Genomic DNA, 24,733 nt, shown 5'->3' with positions numbered 1-24,733 from the left:
GTGGCCAAGTTTGGATTAATTTCGCTCAGTAGTTTTAGAGGAGAAGATTTTTGTAAAAGATTACTTAGATTTATGAAAAATGGTTAAAAATTGACTATAAAGGGCAATAACTCCTAAAGGGGTCAACTGACCATTTCGGTCATGTTGACTTATTTGTAAATCTAACTTTGCTGAACATTATTACTGTTTACAGTTTATCTCTATCTATAATAATATTCAAGATAATAACCAAAAACAGCAAAATTTCCTCAAAATTACCAATTCAGGGGCAGCAACCCAACAACAGGTTAACCGATTCATCTGAAAATTTCAGGGCAGATAGATCTTGACCTGATAAACATTTTTACCCCATGTCAGATTTTCTCTAAATGCTTTGGTTTTTGAGTTATAAGCCAAAAACTGCATTTTACCCCTATGTTCTATTTTTAGCCGTGGCGGCCATCTTGGTTGGATGACCGGGTCACGCCACACATTTTTTAAACTAGATACCCCAATGATGATTGTGGCCAAGTTTGGTTTGATTTGGCCCAGTAGTTTCAGAGGAGAAGATTTTTGTAAAAGCTAACGCCGGACGACGACGGACGACGGACGACGGACGCCGGACGCCAAGTGATGAGAAAAGCTCACTTGGCCCTTTGGGCCAGGTGAGCTAAAAATCATTTCCTTTTGTTGATTATCCCTTTTGAGATGTAACGTTCCTTTGTCACCATCTTAAGGTGCTTGTATATCTCATGTTTTTCGATTCGGTCGTGAACTATACAAAATGTTATAAATTGTTATAAATTAAAGAAGTTATCTTCCTCATGCAAAGCCCTGATTCGTTTACCGGATTTGGCTATACTTTTATGGACCTTATGGATTATAGCTCTTCATCTTTTATATAAGCTTTGAATTTCAAATATTTTGGCCACGAGCATCACTGAAGAGACATGTATTGTCGAAATGCGCATCTGGTGAAGGAAAATTGGAACCGTTTATGTTATTACAACGTATTGATTTTAACGAAAAAAAATCTATATATTACTGAAAAGTTGTTATATATCATCGGTACAAGGACATCTTTTGTAAATATAAATCAACGTGCAGACATCTGACACCCTCAGGTATTTCATATCCAATCTTTTATGATAATATCAGTTTATAAAACGAACATATGTCAACATTTACTTCAGTGGCTTATAAAACCTTTGCACAAACTAAATCGGGAGGGAAAAAGTCACGATAATGTTGTCAGATTAAAGATGGCATATGTTGTTATTAATATTGATTCACTCATACCTTTGTCATAGGGTCTTTACATCGGAAATAAACACATTTATTCTTATACCATGCAGTTGTACGCATGATACGAGTTATTGTCCTCTCATATATTTTATGATGGTATCATACTTAACCCCAGGCCTAACGAGAGTGATTGTGCTCTTGATTTTCATATGACTGATGACATAATCTTTCAATTCGTTTAATTGAATTCTGGAGTCAGCCGTTTCCGATTTTAATCCTCATTGGAATTCGGTGTGTTCGTTCTTTTATTTTTTAAAAGTACTGTTTGGGTTTCTTTTCAATATCGTCGTTGTCAAAAAAGAGGGAGGAGAGATACCAGAGACACAGTCAAACTCATAAACCGACAATAAACTGACAACGCCATGGCTAAAAATGAAAAGGACACACAGACAAACAATAGTACACATAACACAACATAGAAAACTAAAGAATAAACAACACTAACCCCACCAAAAACTTCGGGTGATCTCAGGTGCTCCGGAAGGGTATAAATGTACCGAAAGAGAGGAAAAATATATAAAAGGTATATTCAAACTCAAAGGTCTAAATTCTAACAGGCAAAAATATGACTAAAAACTAATAAACGACAAACAACAGAACACCAGGACAACTAAAGACTGAGCAATAGGAACCACAACAAAAACCAGGGATGACCTGTTATTAATTCTAAGATGCATTCGTTTTCTCACCTGAAATTACTTTGCTGACTTTTTTCTCTTGCAAATACGTAAGCCGAATGTCTGCATACCAATGATAAGGCGTACATAAGAACTATTGTATTAATCTGAAAAAAAAATATATGAAATTGATCTTGTCATTATCTATAAACAGTGTTATCATCAATAATATCTTACTTTATGTTACCTTTAAACAATCCACATATTCGTGTATGTTTCAATAAGTATATTTTGTGTCATACTAATCTGCGGTACTAATTAAAATTAAAGAAATAATTTTAACCGTCAGCAATGTGTAAATTATTTTTAGAAAATAGCCGAACTTTAATTTACAATTTAGGTAATCCGGTTAAACAGTTTTTGTGGTACAACGCATGTACTGATATACAATCACTATTTCGGTTTGAATAAACTGTTTAATAACATGAAATAATATTATTTCTAAAATTAAATACAATGTAAGGTTTTATGAATTGAAGAAACTATACTTATCCTTACATTCACCTGATATCACCTTTATTTTTCGTATTTTCAAAGTTAAAACTATTATATACTAAAAGTGCATGTCTCAGGTATTAGTAGTTTATCAATATTTAAATCTCATCAATCGTTTATAAGATAAATCAAATGCAGTTAACAAACACAACATTAGGGAACCACATAAACTCCAGAGGTATGTAGATATGTGGCATCTACAGGGCAAGGGTCTCCTGTTATATGCATGCATTACTCCCACATCACCCCATAAAAATCCACACTCAGTAAAATTGTCACAACTGTTGAAACCCATATCAATTGACTGTTCTTTTTTTTTTATAAATCTAAACCATTAATAAACTCATCATAGATACCAGAAATAAAATTTTCTACGACAGACGCACGTCTCGTCTACAAAAGACTCGTCAGAGACGCTCGAATAAAAAAAAGTAAAAAAGTATCAAAACAGAAAGAATTTGAAAAGCATCGAGAATAAACCAAATTCTAAATGTTTTGCCATATAAAGATGAGATAGGAAGTTGAAGAGCATCGAGAATAGTATAGGTTTGACTAAATAAATCAAAAACAATCTACATTTATTCCTGGTTTAGAAAATCCTTTTGTATTATGAACAAGTGAAACTGCGAGCTACTGCTCACTGATGATACCCCCGCCGCAAGTGGATAATATAAATAGTGTAAAAATATGCAAGTGTTCGGTAAACAGGAAGAAGTCGAGTGATGAATCTGAAAACGCATCACACGGTATAGATAAACTCATCATAGATATCAGGACTAAATTTAGTATATACGCCAGACGCGCGTTTCGTCTACAAAAGACTCATCAGTGACGCTCGAATCCAAAACATTTAAAAAACCAAATAAAGTACGAAGTTGAAGAGCATTGAGGACCAAAATTCCTAAAGGTTTTGCCAAATACAGCTAAGGTAATCTATGCCTGAGGAAGAAAATTCTTAGTATTTCAAAAATTCTAAAATTTGTAAACAGTAAATTTATAAATATAACCATAACTATGACAATTCATGTCAGCACAAACAGTGCTGACTACTGGGCTTGTGATACCCTCGGGGAAATAAATCTCCACCAGCAGTGGCATCGACCCAATGGTTGTAAATAAACTAATCATAGATATCAGGACTAAATTTAGTATATACGCCAGACGCGCGTTTCGTCTACAAAAGACTCATCAGTGACGCTCGAATCAAAAACATTTAAAAAACCAAATGAAGTACGAAGTTGAAGAGCATTGAGGACCAAAATTCGTAAAGGTTTTGTCAAATACAGCGAAGGTAATCTATGCCTGAGGTAGAAAATCCTTAGTATTTCAAAAAATTCAAAAATTTGTAAACAGTAAATTCATAAATATAACCATAACTATGACAATTCATGTCAGCACAAAAAGTGCTGACTTATATAAATCCTGAAACCAAATTTCAGAAATCCTTGTATTGTAGTTCCTGAGGAAAATGTGACGAAAATTTTCAACTTGGCTATCATGTGTAAAATCATACAAGTGTTCGGTAAACAGGAAGTTGTCAAGTGATCAATCTGAAAACGCATCACACGGTATAGCTGACTGAGATAAACCCTGAAACCAAATTTCAGAAATCCTTGTATTGTAGTTCCTGAGAAAAATGCGACGAAAAATATTCATGGGACAGACGGATTGACAGACAGATGTAAAACAGTATACCCCCCTTTTTTTAAAGCGAGTATAATAAAAATAAAGGTATGTATACACTTATAATAATGACAATATCAATCAAAACCTACTATCAATATCACAGCAACCGGTCCCGTGAAACTCCAAATGAACCATTGGTCTGTAGTTATCCAGCAGCTGAAGTAGATGGACTTTAATTAATATTTTTGTTTACATACTCAATATAGAAAGTTTGACACTAATAATTTCAAATCTCAGTCAAAAATGTATATTAAGTCAAAAAGATGTGGTATTATTGATAAGTTTATCAACGTTCAAATATTTTGTACAGAACAGGTAAGAAACTTTTAAGATTTTTATTTTGACTTCTTTACCTCGCATTATCAGTTTTAGTCAAAACATGTAACTATGACTATGAAGTGGGTTTTTTTTCTCAATTCTTGGATTTATTCCGCTAATCTATTGAAAAGTGATCCCGAAGAGTATTTGAATGTATGTTTTCATTTAAACCAAAAATATACCATACTAGTATACAAATCAGATACTGTGGATTCATTTATTTTCGTGGGTATCAATTTTCGTGGTTTGAGGTGAACTTACATATTCGTGGATATTTAATTTCGTGGTTTTGGCAAAGTCAACACTAATTACTTTAGAAAATTTGTTATTCGTTGAACATTTGAATTCGTTGGTCTCCTGTACCCACGAAATCAACGAAAATTGGTATCCGACGAATATTAATGAATCCACAGTACATTGTTTATTCTACTTGATTATTTAGCTTCTTGTTATTGTACTTACAAATCTTCAGTTCCATATGCCTTGAAATTTATACCAGCTGTTGTACCAACAATTGTAATCGATACTCCTAAAATGAGAATACAGTATATGAATTATAAAAGTATTGATCTGAAATGAGTAAGAATGTCGTCGGATGTAAATAATGTCTACAGCAAAAGGAAATTGTCATGAGTGCTTGTACAGCGACCGTATTAGGAATAAAGTTCCAGCAACTATAGTCATCTTGACAGATTCAAAAAGACGGCATGGTAACAAAATTATCTTCACTGATATTTTTCTCGTTTAATTGGCTATAAACGCGGTCACATTTTAGAGCGTGAGAATTCCTGGTGAAGGTGTATCTAGAAAGGTGTCTCATGTTCGTAAGCACCAAATATAGAATCAATTACTGTTATTTTCACTTCACAGTTACGTATAATTCTCCTATAATTGTAAATAATCTTCTGTATAAACAAAGTGTGTTAGCTTTTGATGTCATAGTGTGTTTTCAATTGTGATAATATAAACATATTTTGACACCTATTCTGCGTTTGCTTAGCCAGATAGATCAAATGTTATTTTTCTCTTTTAAAATACAAGAACTATCACTTATATATCAACCATTGCTGAGCGTCGAAGTCATAAGTAACAAAAAGTAAAATAACTTTAAGAACAAACTCTAATGAAAATTCGAATCGGAAAGTCATTGATAAAAGCCTAAACACATCAAACGAACGGAAAATATGTCTCGACTTGGAATATAAAGGAAACGAAGGTATACCGCTGTTCGAAATCATAAATCGATCGAGGGAAACAAATCTGGGTTACAAACTAAACCCGAGGGAAAGAGATCAACTATAACAGAAACACTAAAGTGCAACATACTTATGTAGTATACATGCGTTTCCTTATGTAGAAAATCGTTGATTAACTTGGTTTTAAAGCTAAACCTCTCACTTGTATGACAGTCGCAGAAAATTCCATTTCATTGTTGGTATTATACTCACCATATCCTGCGAGGTAGTAATATCTCATATTATTCTTGGCAGCATCAAAGACTTGTTGGAGAAGAACTACAATGTGGACACCTTCCATCAACATCCACATAAAAGATGACAGAAAAAAGAAATGAAGGAGCAATGCAATAGCTGCACATGAAACCTGAAATAACACAAAAAGATTTGGGATCATTTTAATAATAAAAGGCATTTAGGATATTTGTGCAATGTGTCAAAACAAGTTTATCATATGTCTACACTGTTAGAATCTAGGGGCTTCAATATTTGTATAAAAATTTAAGATTTGTTTGTGCGTTTAGTTATGAAATCATGATTCAAAATCAAATCAAAGGGATCAAATGACGTAAAATATAAACTAGAAGTGTCAAAGCGACACGAATGGCCCCGTCTCAAAAAATTGAAAAATCTTCAATTTCAATAACACATGTGGACACAAAAATGATGGTAGTCTCAGCTCAAATGTGGAGGCATATAGAAAACAGTCTGTACAACTATGATTGTCAACAATTTTCAAAGTTGTAAACCATTAATTTTGGCAAAAAAATAGCGGAGCGGAACGAAACTTAAACTTGATCTGTAACTCATCATGAAATACTCACATACCAAAAATCAGCCCGATATCTGAAAGCGTTTTGAACAAAAGTCTGTACAACTGTGATTTTCGACAATTTAACAAAAGTCCAAAGCAAGTAATTTCGGCCAAAATTAGCAGAGCGGATCGAAACTTAAACTTGATCTGTAACTCATCATGGTTAACTCACATTCCAAAACTCAGCTCAATATCTGAAGGCGTTTAGAAAATAACTCAGTATAATGGTTTGTTGTGGAATGACAGAATGACCGAATTTTGGAATTACGGGATTTCGGACAAGGGTTAAACTATATGGCAACGACAACTTCGTTGCTGTGGCCATGAAAAATAAAATGCAAATTAAAATGTATTCGTTCAACTTTTGACAGATCAATATTTCTTAGAAAATAGTACAAAAAAGATACATCCAGTTTTACTTTTAGATCGGTATCAACGGTTTATCTATACTTTCTGTTCTGTTTGAATATATGTTTATGCATTATCAAATATGATATATATATATATAATATGATATATATATTTACTTACCCTATCATCTGTTCTGTCAATGCCGACTATAAATATTAATTCGGCAGCAAATAGACAAAATACAAGATTTTTGTGAATGGAATTTCGTTCCCCATCCAGAGATCTAAAATGAAACAAAATTATATGATACATTGAGATGTGATCTGGCCGGCTATTGTTGATTGACATTTTCGTAACACAGTAGGAACGGAACGACTACTGATAAATTAAAAATGAAAAAAGAAAAACACTACATACTCGAAAAAGAAATTGATACCGGTCTGGTTTGAACATTACTTTATAGCACAAAAAGCTTGACAATAAATTTTCTGTTTACCAAACTTTGAATTTTTCGAAAAACTAAGGATTTTCTTATCCCAGGCATAGTTTACCTTGGCCGTATGTGGCACAACTTTGTTCTTTTTTGGCTTTATAAATATTTTGATATGAGCGTCCCTGATGAGTCTTATGTAGACGAAACGCGCGTATGTCGTACAAAATTATAATCCTGGTACCTTTGATAACTATTTCCACCACTGGGTCGATGCCACTGCTGGTGGACGTGTCGCCCGAGGGTATCACCAGCCCAGTAGTCAACACTTCGGTGTTGACATAAATATCAATAATGTGGTCATTTTTATAAATTTCCTGTTTACCAAACTTTAATTTTTCGAAAAACTAAGGATTTTCCCAGGCATAGTTTACCTTAGCCGTATTTGACACAACGTTTTGGAATTTTGGATCCTCAATGCTCTTCAACTTTGTACTTGTTTGGCTTTGAAAATATTTTGATATGAGCGTCACTGATGAGTCTTGTGTAGACGAAACGCGCGTCAAGCGTACAAAATTATAATCCTGGTACCTTTGATAACTATTGATAGATATATGATTGATTTTACCTGACACATTGAAATGTGATCCAGCTCAATGCTAAACAAGCAATAGAGATGATACAACCAACAAAAGTAATGTATCTCAGGAATTGTGTGTGTTCGTTTGTCAGCTGAAATAAATAAATATAATGTACTTTTCTTTAGCCTTTCAGTACTTTTATGAGATAGTCATGATAATGCTTTACTGTTTTTATGCCCCACCTACGATAGTAGAGAGGCATTATGTTTTCAGGACCGTGGGTCAGTTCGTTTGTCCGTCCGTTTGTTTGTTTGTCTGTCCCGCTTCAGGTTAAAGTTTTTTACCAAGGTAGTTTTTGATTAAGTTGAACTTCGTCCAATCAATTTGAAACTTATTACACATGTTCCCTATGATATGATCTTTCAAATTTCAATGCCGAATTATATTTTTTACCACATTTTCGTGGTCCACTGGACATAGAAAATAATAGTGCGATTTTCAGGTTAAAGTTTTTTGTCGAGGTAGTTTTTGATGAAGTTGAAGTGCAAACAACTTGAAACATAATACACATGATCTTTTAGTTTCAATGGCAAATTATACTTTAGAGCCCAATTTTACGGTCCACTGAACATGGAAAATGATAGTGCAAGTGGGGCATCCGTGTACTAAGAACACATTCTTGTGTTTAACAATGGTTTCTATGTTTTCGAAAAAAAGTTGGGAGTTATTTCTTGATTTCTGTGTAGTTGTTTAAGATCTGGATTTTGTCTTTTCTGTTATTCGGGAACTTGAAGTTGTCTGTCCCTCTTATACTTCTTCTTATTTAGAAGCGCATTGAAATTTGACATTTTTATTTTACAAAACAAAATATTTAAACAAATATCACTTGTATTATGATTTAAGGATCTATTGTTTATCGCATTCAACACCAGTTTAAGTTATGATATCTTATAAAACAAAAATTAAAGATATGGCAAGTTGATGTTCATTTTGTGTCTCTGTAACTTCATTCTTAAATCCGGTAAATAATTATCAAGTTAATAAGTATAGTACCTTTACTCCAGAAACATCCATCAATATAGCAAAGTTTGTAAGATGGGTACACTGACATGTCACGTGCGTTGCATTTCCTTTGACACGGTTACAGCCTTCTTGTGACCATTGTCCATAAACACTGAATAATAATTATAAATACGACATTGAAACAATTCATTATTTAAATTTTCGATACACAATTTTAATTTAGGAAACTATTTAGAAACCAAAGAACTATAACTCTATGATGCAAAGTTAGTGCCAGACGGTTGGATTCTTCTCCTCACGTTTTCATACATCATTGGTATTCAAAAGTTTGCTATTTCTGATGAAACACAAGGTAAATTCCGAGAAGCACTTCCGACAAACAAAATTTTTCAATTTTTATTTACAATTAGTCGCAAATACAGACATTATGTCCCTTGAAGAGTATGTACATTTCACTGAAAGTTGTATAGATTGTTTACTCTTTGGCAATTCTTAAATACAAATGTCGTTTATTTTATAATTTATAGGAACTACATCTGTTTCTTTAAACCCTTTTAATATACTTCATTCAAATGATTCACCACTTACCCTTCTGAGAAATTCCAAAAAGAGCATAACGGTTGAGCAGCTTTCCCATAGGTCTGCAATTAAAGTAAATTGTTGTAAAAGAGGAACGAAAGATACCGACGAAACAGTCACACTAATAAATCTAAAACAAACTGACAAAGCCATGGCTAAAAAAGAAAAAGACAAACAGACAAACAAAAGTACACATGACACAACATAGAAAACCAAAGAATAAACAACACGAACCCCACCAAAAACTAGGGGTGATCTCAGAATTGTAAAAAAGCTTATGGAAATATCACTGTTTACAACAGAGAGAGAATGTTATTCCTTGCATCATAAAACAACATATTTATTCTCATCTTATAGTAAATAAATTGATATGAATAACATTATATTTCTGAAAAGCTAAACGAAAGAACAATTTGAAAATGTAAATAGTTTTGACATTCCTTGGAAAAGAAAACTTTATATAAAAACACTAAAGAATAGTTTCTTTACCCGTGATAACTGAATGGTAAATATGACAGGACTCAAAGGAAATTCAATGGATTTGTCTCCTGCTATTGAAGCTGATACGACATTGCTGGCAACTTCTACATCAACCGTATCATCGTTAATCTTCAGAATATTACCCAGATTGTAATGAGTCATAAATACAGCTTTGACTATTCCATCTGTAAATAACATAATTGTATTTATGTTAAGTATTTTAAGTTGAGTAAGATAGATGGTTGCAAAATAGTCCCACAACTTATTCATTTGGAAGACAATTGTTTCAAACAAGAGTAATGGAGTTACAGTGTATAAACTTTGACAGATATATAAATGAAGCCTTACAAGTATTGAATATATTCATTTTTTTCATTCACTTCATTAACTCTATTTTCGATAAGGTTCTTTGTCTGCCAAGTGTGTTTTCTGTTATCTTAAAATTATAATTTACATTATCCCACTAATTTCGTTCTTTAAAGATGACTATTCTAAAATTTAAATGGTCACTGTCTTTTGTTTGATTTGGTTTTCCAACTGTTTGATTCGTGTGTCGCTGATAAGTCTTCTGTAGATGACTGAATTATAGGCTTGTTCTTGTTTTTGGTCAGTGGGTACACTTTTATTTATTAAATTAGTTTTGACTTCAATATTTACCTGTCTTATATTTTTGTAAAACTGAGTATGGAATTGTGAAACTTGTGCCTTCTTCTCCATTGTTGTACTCCAAGTCTTGTTCAGACGAACTTATATTCAGCACATTGAGTGAAACATCTACAATGATATATAAAATAAGGAGATGTGGTATGATATCAAATGAGATGATTATCAATAAATACTAATTAATAGAAACTGGAAGTTCAAATGAAGTGGATGTAAGCCATTATAGACTACTGTACGACAGGCGTAAGGCGGTAGATACCAAATCACAACTATAAGACAAAAAGAAACTGATAAATCTAATATTCACTTATTATTTTACAAAAACATTAGTTTACAAAAACAAAAACATTTGTTTACAAAAACAAAAACATTTGTTTACAAAAACAAAAACATTTGTTTACAAAAACAAAAACATTAGTTTACATAAACAAAATTGCCTGTTTTGAGATAAATAGCTATCAAAATTTCAACAAATCTGCTTGGGATTGTCCTTGTACAGAATCAAACGAAAATTTAATTTATATTTTCAAAATTTAATCATTATAGTAGTGGGTACTCATTTTTTGTTATAGTTCAAAATAGTGTAAATAATAAAATCTTACATATTTTTTCAGTTTTCGTACTAATTGATGCAGTGGTCTGAAGAGCATCTGTCATTCCTAAAGCTGTATCCTCCATAACAAACAAGAGGTCTGATGCAGCACGTTCTTTGTCGTCTGCTTCTATATTTTTACTGGCTTCTGTTTTACTGAAGAGGTAATTCCCGGCCTTAACAACTTCCTGTTAAATAATTTATAACAAAATAATAATAACTCTCAATTATAATATCGATTTTGATAAAAAAAAAAATCAGATTTTAAAAAGAGGTGGACCATACAAAAAAGCGCAATCACAATAAAAGTTCAGAGATAAACTGACATAAACCATTGCAATGACCAAAACACATACCATAAAGTAGACTGTGTAAGGCCTCAACATGACAAATGTAAAACAATTCAAATCAATTCAAATCAAACCACCAAATTTGAGTCCATGATTTTTAACCCTCACTTTTCATTGTACTTTTTTGTAACACGCTGTCATTGTAATAGTTTTGTGTAGATTTTGACCATTGAATTGTCAATTCCTTCGGTGAGACTACCGTATAATTTTTGTTCTTATTTAACGTCATTTAAGCGTTGATAATTGAATAAATAACCAATTTGCAAAATCACTCTAAACATACCTTAAGCATCGTTTCGGTTTCTTTCACATTTTTGGGCTTTGCTTTTGCCATTTGGTGTAGTATGGCGGTTGATGTTGAGATATCTGCTGCTGTCATGTGATATGAAGTAACAACACTCTCTGTTAAGTTGGCTGCAATCGATACCATATCTTCTGTTGTTGGAACGCTCTTGCGATTGATAACTGAATCTACCTGTATAAAATTAACACTTGTGAACATTATAAATACTATGCTGTATAACACATTATCTTAAACATCAAATGGGAATATGAAAATGTTAAGAAAAAAAAGGAAGCGTTACTATTTTCCTTTTAAAGGTTGCTAAAATGAATCACTCGAGAAAATTAGTTGTTTTACAGTTAAAATAGTGATGTCTGACACTATTATTGACATATCAAGCGTGTCATTATACTGTCAGTTGGAAATTATTTAAATTGAATTGAAAGCAAGGACGAAAATTTTGAAAAATCATGACCCAGTAATGCAAGAGATTGTAAACGTTTTGACAATGCTTTGACTGATTTAATATAATGTCATATCATATGCACACGATAGATATTAATTACCATTTTGTTTATTCTTTGGATATCAGATGAGGAGCATTCTGTCAGGTTTGGTTGTTCCTTCCAGCCTGAGTCCGGAACACAAGTCCATGTGGCATATCCTGTAAACAAGGTATATCGTTCATCATTAAACAAATGTAAATTATTTATAAATCAGTATCTTTTATACTTTATATTTTTAATATGTTAAATAGTGCAAAACTGTATTATTATAAACACTTATTTGATAAAAAAAATAAAAGATTTAAACAAAAGATGCGCAAAAATTTAAAAAAAATCATAAATTATATGTTAAGCGTTGATCCTTGTTAAAAAAGATTTAAAATTAAAATATGTAGTTCTTACCTGCAGTATCAGGACAGGGCTGTTTAACTTTGGCATACATTCTTGTTGCTGGCCATTGTATTCCATAGGCAAATACCCCTGGACATTCAGGTATTCGATTTACAAGTGGTGCGGAAACTGTTGGTTTAGTTAGTTTTACTAGTGTTGTTTTATAAGGTGTGGATGCTGAAACTGTTGATGCGGTCAATTTTGGTGGTGGTGTGGTCGTCTTAGTTAATGGCTCAAGTTTGGTTTGAGACTTCGACGTCTTTGTTGCAACGGATGTTTTAGTAATGTATGAAGTATTTGTTGTCTTCTGTTGTGTTGATACTTTTTCATGCTGTGTTGTAATTTCAGATGTTTGCAAAGGAACTGATGTTTCTGGAGTTAAAGTTGATACAATGGTTGGGCTGTTAGACGAAACAATTGATGACGTCGTCGTTTTAGTCTGTCGTGGTGCTGGTGTAACTGAAAATATATATGTTTGATATGTTTTATTTCAAATTCCTTTCCATTTTTTCACTGTGACATTACATATCGACTGCGAAAATCATTTCCGGACAGAAATAAATTTAAAAATTGATATTAATTAATATCATGTTGTCTCTTTTGACAACGCAACGCCTTTTTTATAATGTAAATACATAGATATAATGCATATGTTGATTTATAAAATTTAGAATGGAAATTAGGAATGTGTCAAAGAGGCAATATCCCGAATAAAGAGCATAAAACACGTCTTGACAATTCAGGAAACGATATATATATATATATATATATATATGCTTTAAATAGGTCTTGACAATTGACGAAATCGACATACATTGCAGATGCTTTAAAACGTCTTGACAATTGACGAAAACGACACAAATGCTTTATATACGTCTTGACAATTGACGATTTGCCTTTTTTTGTCTTTTTACTAGGTTTTTCGATAGTGGTTGCTGTCTAAGTGACCATATAGGCCTACTCTCTTTTAATTTGTATAAAGAAATAGATATACACAAGCGCGGTCTCTTGTATAAGATAAGCATATTAACATATGTCATTGTCTGAACGAGAGGATTCTGACGTAGGACCTGTATATTAGCACATGTTAGAGTATGAGCACTACTGCTCTTCTGAAAAGGACCTGCATATTAGTGTCTGCACGAGGGTTCTGAAGTAAACCTGCATATATATAATAAAAAGTAAAAGAACAAAAATACTGAACTCCGAGGAAAATTCAAAACGGAAAGTCCTTAATCAAATGGCAAAATCAAATGATAAAACACATCAAACGATATTATCATTAATATTCTAGTGTCATAAGGATTCTGACGTAATACCACCCTTTCAGAAAATGTCTGTGTCTAAAATATTATTAGCATATGTTAGTGTCTACTAAATGCTTCTCCTCTTTCCCGACAAACTCAGGAAATGTTAGATAATGAAAAAAAATGAGGAAATCATTGTAGCTAATCAAGAACTGTGACATCTTTATCATGGACATAATTTACTCACTCTTAATTCTCTGACAAATAAATGGTTTGCGTTCACTGCAGTCTTTGTCGAACATTTTCCCTGAGAAATGAAAGTCTGCGCATAATTCGTTTCCACCTCTGTTGTCTGGTTCACCTGCGGCCCATGGGCTATAACATATAATAGAGAGTGAATTCAGTTCTTTATATAAAATAACGTCTTTTCATTTTAATATGTATTTGCTTAACTTAGAAACTCAAAAATAGTTTTATCTTATAATGTCAAAAATTAATGAAGCTGAGAGCAATGGTAAAACAACTGTATATGTGAACCAATGAGATATCAAACTTGGAATTGTCATATTTGAAACAGTGAAATAACAAGACCAATGGATAACTAGAAAATGATTGCCACATGTTCTTTCTGGATATCAACCACAGGGATAATTAAATTAGCATTATTTTACTTCACGTTAAAATGCCATGTTTTGATTGGCTAATACAAGGGAGATAATTTACATTAAATTTTATAAAAGACATAATCATTTCAAATGCAAGTAAGTACCTTAATTCGTTTCTTTAACATTTGATTGCAGCTAGTTTCATAATTTTCTGATTTAGACCTTGTGATTGAAACCTTTTCATGGGATGATGATTGAAAGCCATTACAATGCATCAATAAAAATCAAGCTGACCAGAAAGATTTGTCTCGCCAAGCTGTTATAGGGTTTAAAACACATAAAAAAAATATCACATGGGTAAGGCCATTTCCCCCTTAAAAACGACAAAAACACTGTTATATTTAGAAAAGATTCGATGATTTTTTTACAGTGTGAAATAAATACAGGGGAACTTGCCCTACCTACCTACCTCCTTGATATATACCTTGAACGTAGTGAAAGAAAGCTGCCATCTTGCCATACCCATCTTGCCTGAGCTCGGTTGTGAGATAAACCTACCCACCAATATAATTCGTTCGGTTTCTTTATTCTTGGCATGAGTCCTTTTTGAAGGGCTTTCTATTTAAAAAAAAAAAGATACATCTCATTTAAATGCAAACTTCAAATATTATATTTATGTAAAAGAAAAAAAGGAAAAGACAGCATAAATCTTAACAACTGAGACTTATTTTGTAGCATGATCTGTCTCATTGCCATATTACAGAAAACATCTATTTTCATTTTAATCACCTGAGTTTACTGCATGGTCTAATAAATTTGGCTTGAATAAGCTTCATTTTAACCTTCATATTAGTTTACCCAAAGCACTTGATCAAGTTGTCGCGAAGAGCACACAAAATTGACGAGCTTACCACCAGTACATTTGGTAAGAAGTTTTCTCTTTTTTTAAGCGTGAACTCATCAGAGTGCTTGAAGTCCGTGGATACAAAAAGGGAGTTTCAACAACACATGAGAGTTTTAATAAAATAAATCAAAACGTTAAATAGCAGTCAAATTGTCACGACAATTGTCCTGAAATCTCCAAGAAATCTTTAAAAAGGAGAATTCAACTGTATACTGATTTTAGTTTAAAACAGTTATACTGATATCTGAAATGTTAGAGAACATATTTGTTTATCGTCCATAAATTATTATGTTTACCTTTTCACTCCATGAGTTAACTGATATAAGATTCCCGCCATATTCTTCACACGTCTGTTGGGCCTCTTTCCATGGTAACATGTTCGTTTTCTCAAACAGTACACAGTTCCTGCGAAGTAATACCCATGGATCCTCGCATTTGAGCGACTCACCTGAAAGAAATTAAAATAAAGTAAAAATGCGTTTTTTGGGGGAAAATGTAAACTTAAAGCTTTCTATATTTTAAAATTTCACAGTAGGTATATTTATTTATTCTGCGTTATATGACTCATAGGATCTACGTACATGTAGTAATTGGAACTCTTCAAACGTTCATGACATGTAGTAAAAAACAACTAGAGCAACAAAAAATAGGAATATAATTGTATATAAAACTTTTTTCGATAAATATTTTTAACTTAATATGAGACCCCGATGCCGCAAAGTACTCATTCTAAATGATTATGGCACATGGTTTCATGGTTTGACTAGATTATTATTTTTTTATCATGTTTTATCAAGTTTTGTCAATTATTTACTTATATTGAACCCTGATTCTAATTAGTAACTACTTCAAAAGCGGCAGGAAAACCGAGACTTCCTTATAGATAAGACTGATTAATGTAACTGCGTTTTATAATTTATTCAGAAGGTGTTCAAATGGCACCAATGAATCAACCAATCACATTCACTAACATGCATCATACTCTTTTCTCCAAAATTGCTAACTGGAATAGATAACTTAATTTTCCCAATCAAAACTTGATAAGTTATACTTCTCAAAGATCACGATGAAGGCACATAAAAACCCGGAAAATTTACCTTATTATTGGACTGATTGATGCCGAATCCCCCCTTTTCATAAATTCAATTATAATAATAAACTATTCCTCTAAAACATCCTTTTTGTGGTGTAAATAAATTATCTTGTAGATTTAATTTCTATCTAACATTGTGAATGATATAAAATGATAAAAACAGATCAAATGATACTAACATCATAATCGGTATCACAACAACTTTTACAGACACTTCTTTATATTATTTCATAACAGATGTCACGTATCGTATGCTCAAAAAACGAAGGAAGTCGATAAGCAGAAAAGTCCAATATACATGTAGCTCAATTTAGAGGAGATAACAGATTTTCGTTTTAGCTGAATATTTTTTATCTACTTAATTAAAAAATAACCAGAAAAATATCCACGCTTTTTAAACAATAAAGTGTTGTGCTATTTTATGTAAATATTTAAAATGTGAAAGGAAATAAAACTGTTATCAAAGTTTAGCACCAAGTGCTCTCTGGTTTATAATCGGTTAGTGGATTTCAAGACAAACAGCATGTGCAGTCTCTATCATTTAATATTATTTGTATAATGACATCATACAGATTCCATTCAAAACATAACATCATAACATGAATGTTATATAACCCATCAATCAAGCCAACAGTACAGGGATTTTCATGCATGTCTGCAATTGTAATGCCCTGGTGTCTTTTTCGTAATCTTAATCATGTGCCAAAATATTTTAGAGCCTTCTGGTTTAAATTCAATATTGTTCAACTTTGACATCAGAATTTTTATTTTACATTTTGCAAATTTTATTGTTTGTTTTCAAACTCGAAGATGGAAGTTTTTAACAACCTTGACTGGCTTTTCAAACTTGTATTACATTTCGAACTTTTATACAACCCCTCGATTTGGCATCTGATGTTAAATTAACTATGAAATGCTGGAAATTTCTGATTTATAAAACTAAAACATATTACGGTTATCCATTTGAATTTCGTACAACTGCTCTTGATTGAGAATAATCTATATCCTGTTTCTTTACTCTGGAATTTGTCAAGCGAGTTAATAATTTTTTTTACACAAGAATATTTCTCTATAGGACAGCATAAACGGACGCACATGTACATATTCAATGAATTGCGGAAACTTGTTCAATATCGTTATTTGGCATAAGTTTAAAAAAGTTCATGTAATGATTAACATTGGTACCAAGTTTCAAGTTGATGCGACCACAACTTTATTGAAAATTCTTCAAGCCCAAAACTTCAACCTGTAACGGGACGGACGGACACATAGACCGGAAAGTATGTTTCATTCTGCTCTAGGTTTTTAAAATGGTAAAATCATGATGATCGTGTGACAACTATTTGATAAACTCGATATTTCATGTTTTATAACTTGTTGTATCCGTCATTCTTATAGGGAGTATTCTTTTCTGGCTTCAATATAAAGTTTCTATAAGACTATCAATTGACGGATCATGATAGGGAAAACGCCTACAAAAATTAAATACGACTTGAATGTTAAGAAAAGACCAGCTATTACAAGACAATAAGTAAGTAAGTAAGTAAGTAAATGTTTATTATAGTGACATGTGTTATCACATTTCAGTAAAGTACAAATATATTACATACACAATAAAATACACCCGACCCATTGGGTCTATAAGTCACTTTCAAATAATAAAACAATAACTATATTTTCCTTCATTTTCTTCCTTACCAGAGACATCTCATCATAATTTAAAGGAATCACTATAAATATTGAACAAAAATAGAGAGTGAAAACCTATTGCCGTTTGCTCAACTTCCACTGGCAAATATTTCATGCTTATTCTGGACAAAATAAAACTCGAGAAATCACTGGTTACTCGTTCTTTCCTATGTCATTAATAAAAAATGCATATATAGGAGAAAGTTTTCTTTTATTTAGTTAGTCAGGCGAATGCATACTCTTACAGTCGATTGCATTGAGTGTGTAGTTAAAGGTAATATATTTGGTTAGCTTGCTTGCTAGCTTACATACATTTTGTAATATTGACTTCACGTTTCAGATAGCAACCAAATATATTGCCTTTAACTACACACTCAATGCAATCGGCTGTAATGTGCTGAGATGGTATTTTAACTTTTTCCTGCGAAGTCGATTTAGAAATTGGTATAGGCTATGGTACCTGGTCATCGTAGACCTTAAACATCTGAAGATGATTTGCATCCTTTTGTCTCATTTTTACAGTAAAACGGATATCAAATACATGTATATATACTATTTGAAAAAATCAAACAATTATGCTACCAACAATTACCCGCAGTTACCAAATGCAGTTCCAAGTGTTTCCATAGAATTTGAAGGTCATAATAATTCTGTTCAATAAGTTTGCATAAATGTTTATTCCTAATTCACAAGTTACTTAATTGGTCGTTTTACCAATAACTTTCAAAGTAACAAGTTGTAATTTGCACTTGACTTCGGAAGTAAATAGAAACATATAAGGATTTTTTGTCGGTAAATGATTACCAAAACACAGACAAAGTGGCGCCATACGCCCATTATCTGAAAGATTGACAAGTTGGAAGTGATGTCAAATTAGAGCCCTGCTCGTGTTTCCTACGCATGAAAAAAGTGTAAAGTTTTATTATTGCTGAATTGCTATTAAACGATATAGTCAAAACAGAAAACTGAAAGCATGTTGTGTTTTTTCAAAAGCATTTGCCAAATTAAAACAGAAATGCATTACAAGCCTTTGAAAATATTACCTGGTATACATTTTTTTTAAATAATTAACTAAACTTTGAATGCTGCTAGGAATTATTTCATATCTCTAAAATATCAAAATACTTGAAAGTAATTTGTGTCATATCCACTAATTTCGTAGCAGCCATGATACAATCCGTTTATTAAACATTTTCCATGAATTTAAAAAAAACGAGGTTAAACTAAATTTCATTCAAGCTTTAAAAGTATTAGATTCGTCTCCTGCATTTCTCATCTGTTGAATTTATAAAATTTTATGAGAAAAATAAATGTTTTTATCACATGTGTACATCTGTGAAACATACAAGTTATATTCCAAACATTCTGCCATGTGGAGACGTCAGTTTGTTTGATTACTTATAATTATGTCAGCAAAGAATGTTATAGAATCATATTCAAAACAGTGTGGTCCTGGCCATTGATTGACGACCTAAATTATTCCATTGACTGGGAAAGATTATGTGAACGTTTGTCGGTAACAATCACTGCTCACTGTACTTGTTAAACCACTGAATCTGTGGGGTCACCAAAGGTTCTCAACACCTAAAAAAAAAGCAATTCGAAAAACGAATCCGGAATAATACGATGTGTTGATTTATATCAATGATATAAATCAAACATTAAGGTTATTCCTGAATAGTTTTTTAATTATTTTATTATTAAAGGCGTTGAGAACCTTTGGTGACCCCACAGTTTAAATTCTATAATAAGTAATTAGAAGTGATCAATGGTCGTTACAGACAAAGGTTCACCTAATCTGTCCCAGTCAATGGAATAATTTAGGTCGTCAATCAATGGCCAGGACCACACTGTTTTGAATATGATTCTATATTCATTTCAAAGTTTATTTTGTATTGTTGTTTTATTCTCTCGCGATAAAGAATGAGCACAGTTAGTATGAAATTAAACTGTTTAAATGACCTTCCGTCTTAAAAAGTCTTAAAAATAAGGTTTTTGGATGGCAAGTTCGGTTTGTTTTGACCAATTTGTCTGATTCTGGGGGTCAATTGTGAGACGTTCTTATTCAAATTGACGGTAGTCATTCATTTAAATACAGTGGTTAAATCTTATACACAAGTGTTTTTTTGCAGTTTCTGATATCCTTGTAAGATATATATATATACTAAAAAGCCTTTGATATATACTAAATTCCGTGTGCAGATGTAGTATATTTCTTATGTGGCATTCTTGCATTTGTGTCTACATCCGCAATTATAAAATGCATTGTTTGAATTCATCGAAATGAATATTATTTATGGTTTCCGTCCTCTAGATAGGACAACATTATACAATAAGGTATCTCATTTCAAAAGAAATATAAAGAACAAGTATTGATATATGGATGAAAGAGAACAAGTTAACTTTGAAGTCGTCATTTCTCAATGAAGTTATAAGTAGTATAGTTTAATACTGAATACTTTAAAAACGTTTGGGGGTACTAACATGTGCACGTCAAAACATACGGGCTGACTATGCGGAATAGGATTTGCTCATTGTTGAAGACCATACGGTGACCTATAGTTGTTAATTTCTGTGTTGTTTGGTCTCTTGTGGGAAGTTGTCTCGTTGGCAATCATACCACATCTCCTTTTTTATGGATGATTATCATTATAGTTTTATACGGATATATGGATATGCATTGTTGTGGCAAATGTTGTTCTTGAAACGATAATGAATACGTTTAAATATCATTCAATACAATATATGTCATTTTCGAATAGGGTCTCTAGGAGAAGGGACATACACATGTTATAAATAAATTTTTAACAAAACATTCATTAAGCAATTAGGATTTTTGACTGAAAAATTGTCACAAACATCCCTTTGTCTGATGTAGACAAACAAATATAACAGTGTCAGTCGTATACATAATGTAATTACGGGCTTTTTTAATAGTGTAACTTCTCTACCGCAACAGACACAAAGGGACAATGATCGGAGAACTGTTCGATTTATTTATTGAATATCATAACTCAAACAGTCCTTTTCGTGTTTGAAGCAGACAAAAAAGCCACACTTTAGTCGATTTTTAGAATAAGTCTACCAATAGGCATGCGATTTGGTTTATCTACTGTGTTCGTAAATTCAGATAGATTTTGGAAACTAATATTCCAAGTCCCTAAAGAAAGGTTCCTCTGCGATGAATAGGGCTATCATTAAAATGAATCTTTAAAAGTAATATAGATCTAATCGTTTTACGTCGTAAGTTTTTGCTTGATTTTTTTTAGGTGTGAGCGTATTGGTGAAATTTAACCCAGAAGTAAAAAAAAAAAGCTTAAGACATGCAAAATTTATATAGTGTTATTTTCATTCATAAGATAACATCCGATGTAAGATAGCAAGAAAAGTAAAATCAAGAGTGGAATCAAAAGGCTCCAATGAGCATGTGAAGATCACGAAATATAATCGTCGGAACCAAAGAACAAGTGTTGAAACTGAACACTCTTGGGAAGATTTGGTCCTAGCATCACACTAGTGATTGACACATCAATAGTACTATTTGACCCGTTGTAGCTGTAAATATTAATTATACACACACCTCCTTCATAATCATCAATATACGGTAGCTTTTGATAAAACAGAAGTGTTTCAAGAGAACCTCTTGACCGTTTTAAAATGGCGGAAAACACTAGATCAAATTAAATCAACTTTTAATTCAGCTTTACTTACTGAACATTGATCCCGACACGTGGGATGAAGTTCGCCCATGCCGGGAATTAAATTTCATTTTTTTTACCCAATGAATTAAAATCAAATCAAGATGTTCAAAAGTAATGCATTCCCTAAGTCCCCCTTTCTTTAAACTTTTTTCTTATACATTTTTTTAATTTAGCATTTCTCCGCGACTAAATTTCTGAAGCTTTAAACTTAGTTATAGCATTTTAATAAATATCACGCATTTCAAAAATCCGTATGCGATTTTAAAACCGAGAGAATTTTCAAAAAGACAAATTTAGTGTAAAAGACAATATATTTGTATTACAGAATGTCCTAAGCCGGTTGTTATAGAATTTATACCGTCTTAACCTGGTTATTCATAATTTCAGTTATCCTAAAATAAATTGCGGAAACACAACCCTTATCATTATCCTATTTATCTCATTAATTATAAGGGAGGTCGGTGTCCCCAATATTTGTAGAGCCAATTTTGGTCGGTAACTTTGTGCTCCTTTGTTTTCATTGGTTAATGGAAGAAATACTCTTTTTGTTTAGTTATGAATTTCTACTTTGAAGTAGAACTTAAATATTCTTTTATTTTAAGGTGTTAAAATGTTACCTCCAAAGTATAACTACAGATAATAAATACAAATCCCTTTATTCAATTATGTCGTTAAACATAAAAACAAACCAAAAAGCACAAAGGTATTCCAAATAACACCAACCAAAATATAGGCTTCACAAATAAATATTGGGGACATCGACCTCCTTTAAAATTAATGAGATAAATAGGGGTTATAATAAGGGTGGTGTTTCCGCAAATGAAATATCTCTATTTGTTATATAGGAAAACGTTCTCATACCACACATTGGCCATTTTTTCAATTTTTTCATTATTACTTTCGATTCTGTGACGTTGATGATCATTTGGGGTTTAGGGTTTTTAACTCCCAGTTGGTTCTGTATTAAAGTTGCAAACTAATTTCATTGATTTGTACATACATTTGGCCGTTAGTGTTCTCGTTTTAATTGTTAAAACATTTGTTATTTCGAGACCTTTTATAGCTGACTATGCGTTATGGCTATTTGCTAATTGTTGGAGACCGTCCGGTGACCTGTAGTGGTAAATTTCTATGCCATGTGTTCTCTATGGTGGAGATTTGTCTCATAAGCAATCAAACCAAAAAAAGTTTTTATACATTGTATCATTCTTAACTAATACGATTTTCTTCTAATTTGAAAAATACAGAATATACAGTATGCCAGTTGAACATGTTGAAGACATTTTAATTAATGACATGTAGCAAACCAGTTTAATAGTTATCCTTATGTATTTTTTTTAAAGTTTGGCCAAACAACCATTACAATCCTATTGTTTTAATCTTTACACATCTTGTACTATGAGGAAACTTGCACTAATTAACACACTCTATTTTCAGTTGTCGTATTCACATCCCGTGCTTCATTTCTCGTCTGCTGCACTTCATTGAATATATACATCATATTGCTGTCATTTAAAAATGTAATGTTGACTGCTTAAACTGGGTTCATTGACCCGTTAATTAAAAACAAATCTATCCCTTTTTTACAGATGCTTTACGAAGCTTCTGTTCCAAGTTTCGTAACATTCCACGAAGGTTTAATCAAATGTTTGCTGCATATATACAAAACTTTAACCCAGACTGTTTGTAAAATAGAAAATTGAAAAAAGTATGTCTTTTTGTCAGTTATAATGAAAAATTTAAGAAGTAAAAGTAAATTTTCTAATTTTTGCTTCAGTTTTTGTAGCATTTTTTCATAAATATAAGCTTAATTTAAAGCTCTATAATATGAAGATTTGACAAAGCCATTGATGCTTAAAAACAAATTCTAACTCAGTACAGAACGTAAATATAAATATAAAAGAATGTGATATATATAGGACAACTTTCCACAATGTTAACTGAAAGAAATCATATTCATTCATCAGTGAAATAAATGCAGAAGCTTATTTTCAAGTTTCCTGACATTCCATGTAGGTTTGACATAGTAATATGTGTCGGAGAAAGCTAAATTTTAGACTGAATCTTCACACTGCAATAATATTATTGTAACTTTCAATGAAGGTTCGATAGACATATTGATGTCTCAAAAATACTTTGACACAGACAGAAGCGACACATTCTTTGCTCTATAAAATAATTCAATCATGCTGACGGGCGACGAAATGTAAAATCATAATGTCTGCTTTCTGATAGGCGTAATAGGAGGAACTGGAGAAAAAACATGGTTAAAGAAAATGTGATCTTTCTACTGAAGAAACAAACCATTGTTTTTTTGTTTGTTGTTTTATTATTTTGATTTTTTATTAACTAGATGCTAGAATGCGTACAACATATAAATAATTTTCAGTGTCATTTTGTAACTTATTTACAAGTATATTGTTTATTACAATCACAGATGTACTTAATTGAAAATCAACAATCACGTGCATATATATATATATATTCTAAATTTTTCTGCATGTGAAAACTAATATTCCAAGACGGCTTTATCTATAATGCATCAGATTTCTCACTGGTAGTCAAGGCCAGTGTGCGTTGTTGCATCAGAGATGAAGTTTTACTTCCAAGTCTGATAAACAGAGGTCAAAGATGATTGTAAATATTTATACTAAATCTAGCTTCTGAACAAGTGGTCGATATAACTGATATACAACAGAACTGGTTATCTCATAAGTCTACACTATAAAACAAACAACATGTACTGTTTATTGTAGT

General features: G+C 32.0%; 1 protein-coding gene across 2 annotated transcripts in view; it reads right to left on the bottom strand.

Annotated features, from left to right (window-relative positions):
* Positions 1-24,733, bottom strand: part of LOC134722264 (adhesion G protein-coupled receptor L3-like) — a 29,171-nt gene that overhangs the window by 2,931 nt on the left and 1,507 nt on the right. The window contains exons 2-18 of one of the 2 annotated variants that reach the window (XM_063585876.1): positions 15,790-15,941; positions 15,059-15,207; positions 14,232-14,359; positions 12,750-13,196; positions 12,408-12,505; positions 11,842-12,033; positions 11,219-11,396; positions 10,611-10,727; positions 9,963-10,138; positions 9,483-9,535; positions 8,925-9,045; positions 7,919-8,022; positions 7,041-7,143; positions 5,909-6,062; positions 4,923-4,989; positions 4,232-4,298; positions 1,974-2,068 (exon numbers count right to left, since the gene is read on the bottom strand). In XM_063585876.1, coding sequence (XP_063441946.1) covers positions 1,974-2,068; positions 4,232-4,298; positions 4,923-4,989; positions 5,909-6,062; positions 7,041-7,143; positions 7,919-8,022; positions 8,925-9,045; positions 9,483-9,535; positions 9,963-10,138; positions 10,611-10,727; positions 11,219-11,396; positions 11,842-12,033; positions 12,408-12,505; positions 12,750-13,196; positions 14,232-14,359; positions 15,059-15,207; positions 15,790-15,941 — 2,401 coding nt within the window. The remainder of the gene's footprint in view (positions 1-1,973; positions 2,069-4,231; positions 4,299-4,922; positions 4,990-5,908; positions 6,063-7,040; positions 7,144-7,918; positions 8,023-8,924; positions 9,046-9,482; positions 9,536-9,962; positions 10,139-10,610; positions 10,728-11,218; positions 11,397-11,841; positions 12,034-12,407; positions 12,506-12,749; positions 13,197-14,231; positions 14,360-15,058; positions 15,208-15,789; positions 15,942-24,733) is intronic. The other variant, XM_063585882.1, reaches the window with a different exon arrangement.

Source organism: Mytilus trossulus, chromosome 1, assembly GCF_036588685.1.
Source record: "Mytilus trossulus isolate FHL-02 chromosome 1, PNRI_Mtr1.1.1.hap1, whole genome shotgun sequence".
NCBI lineage: Eukaryota > Metazoa > Mollusca > Bivalvia > Mytilida > Mytilidae > Mytilus > Mytilus trossulus.
This window is presented reverse-complemented; position numbering and strand designations above follow the sequence as displayed.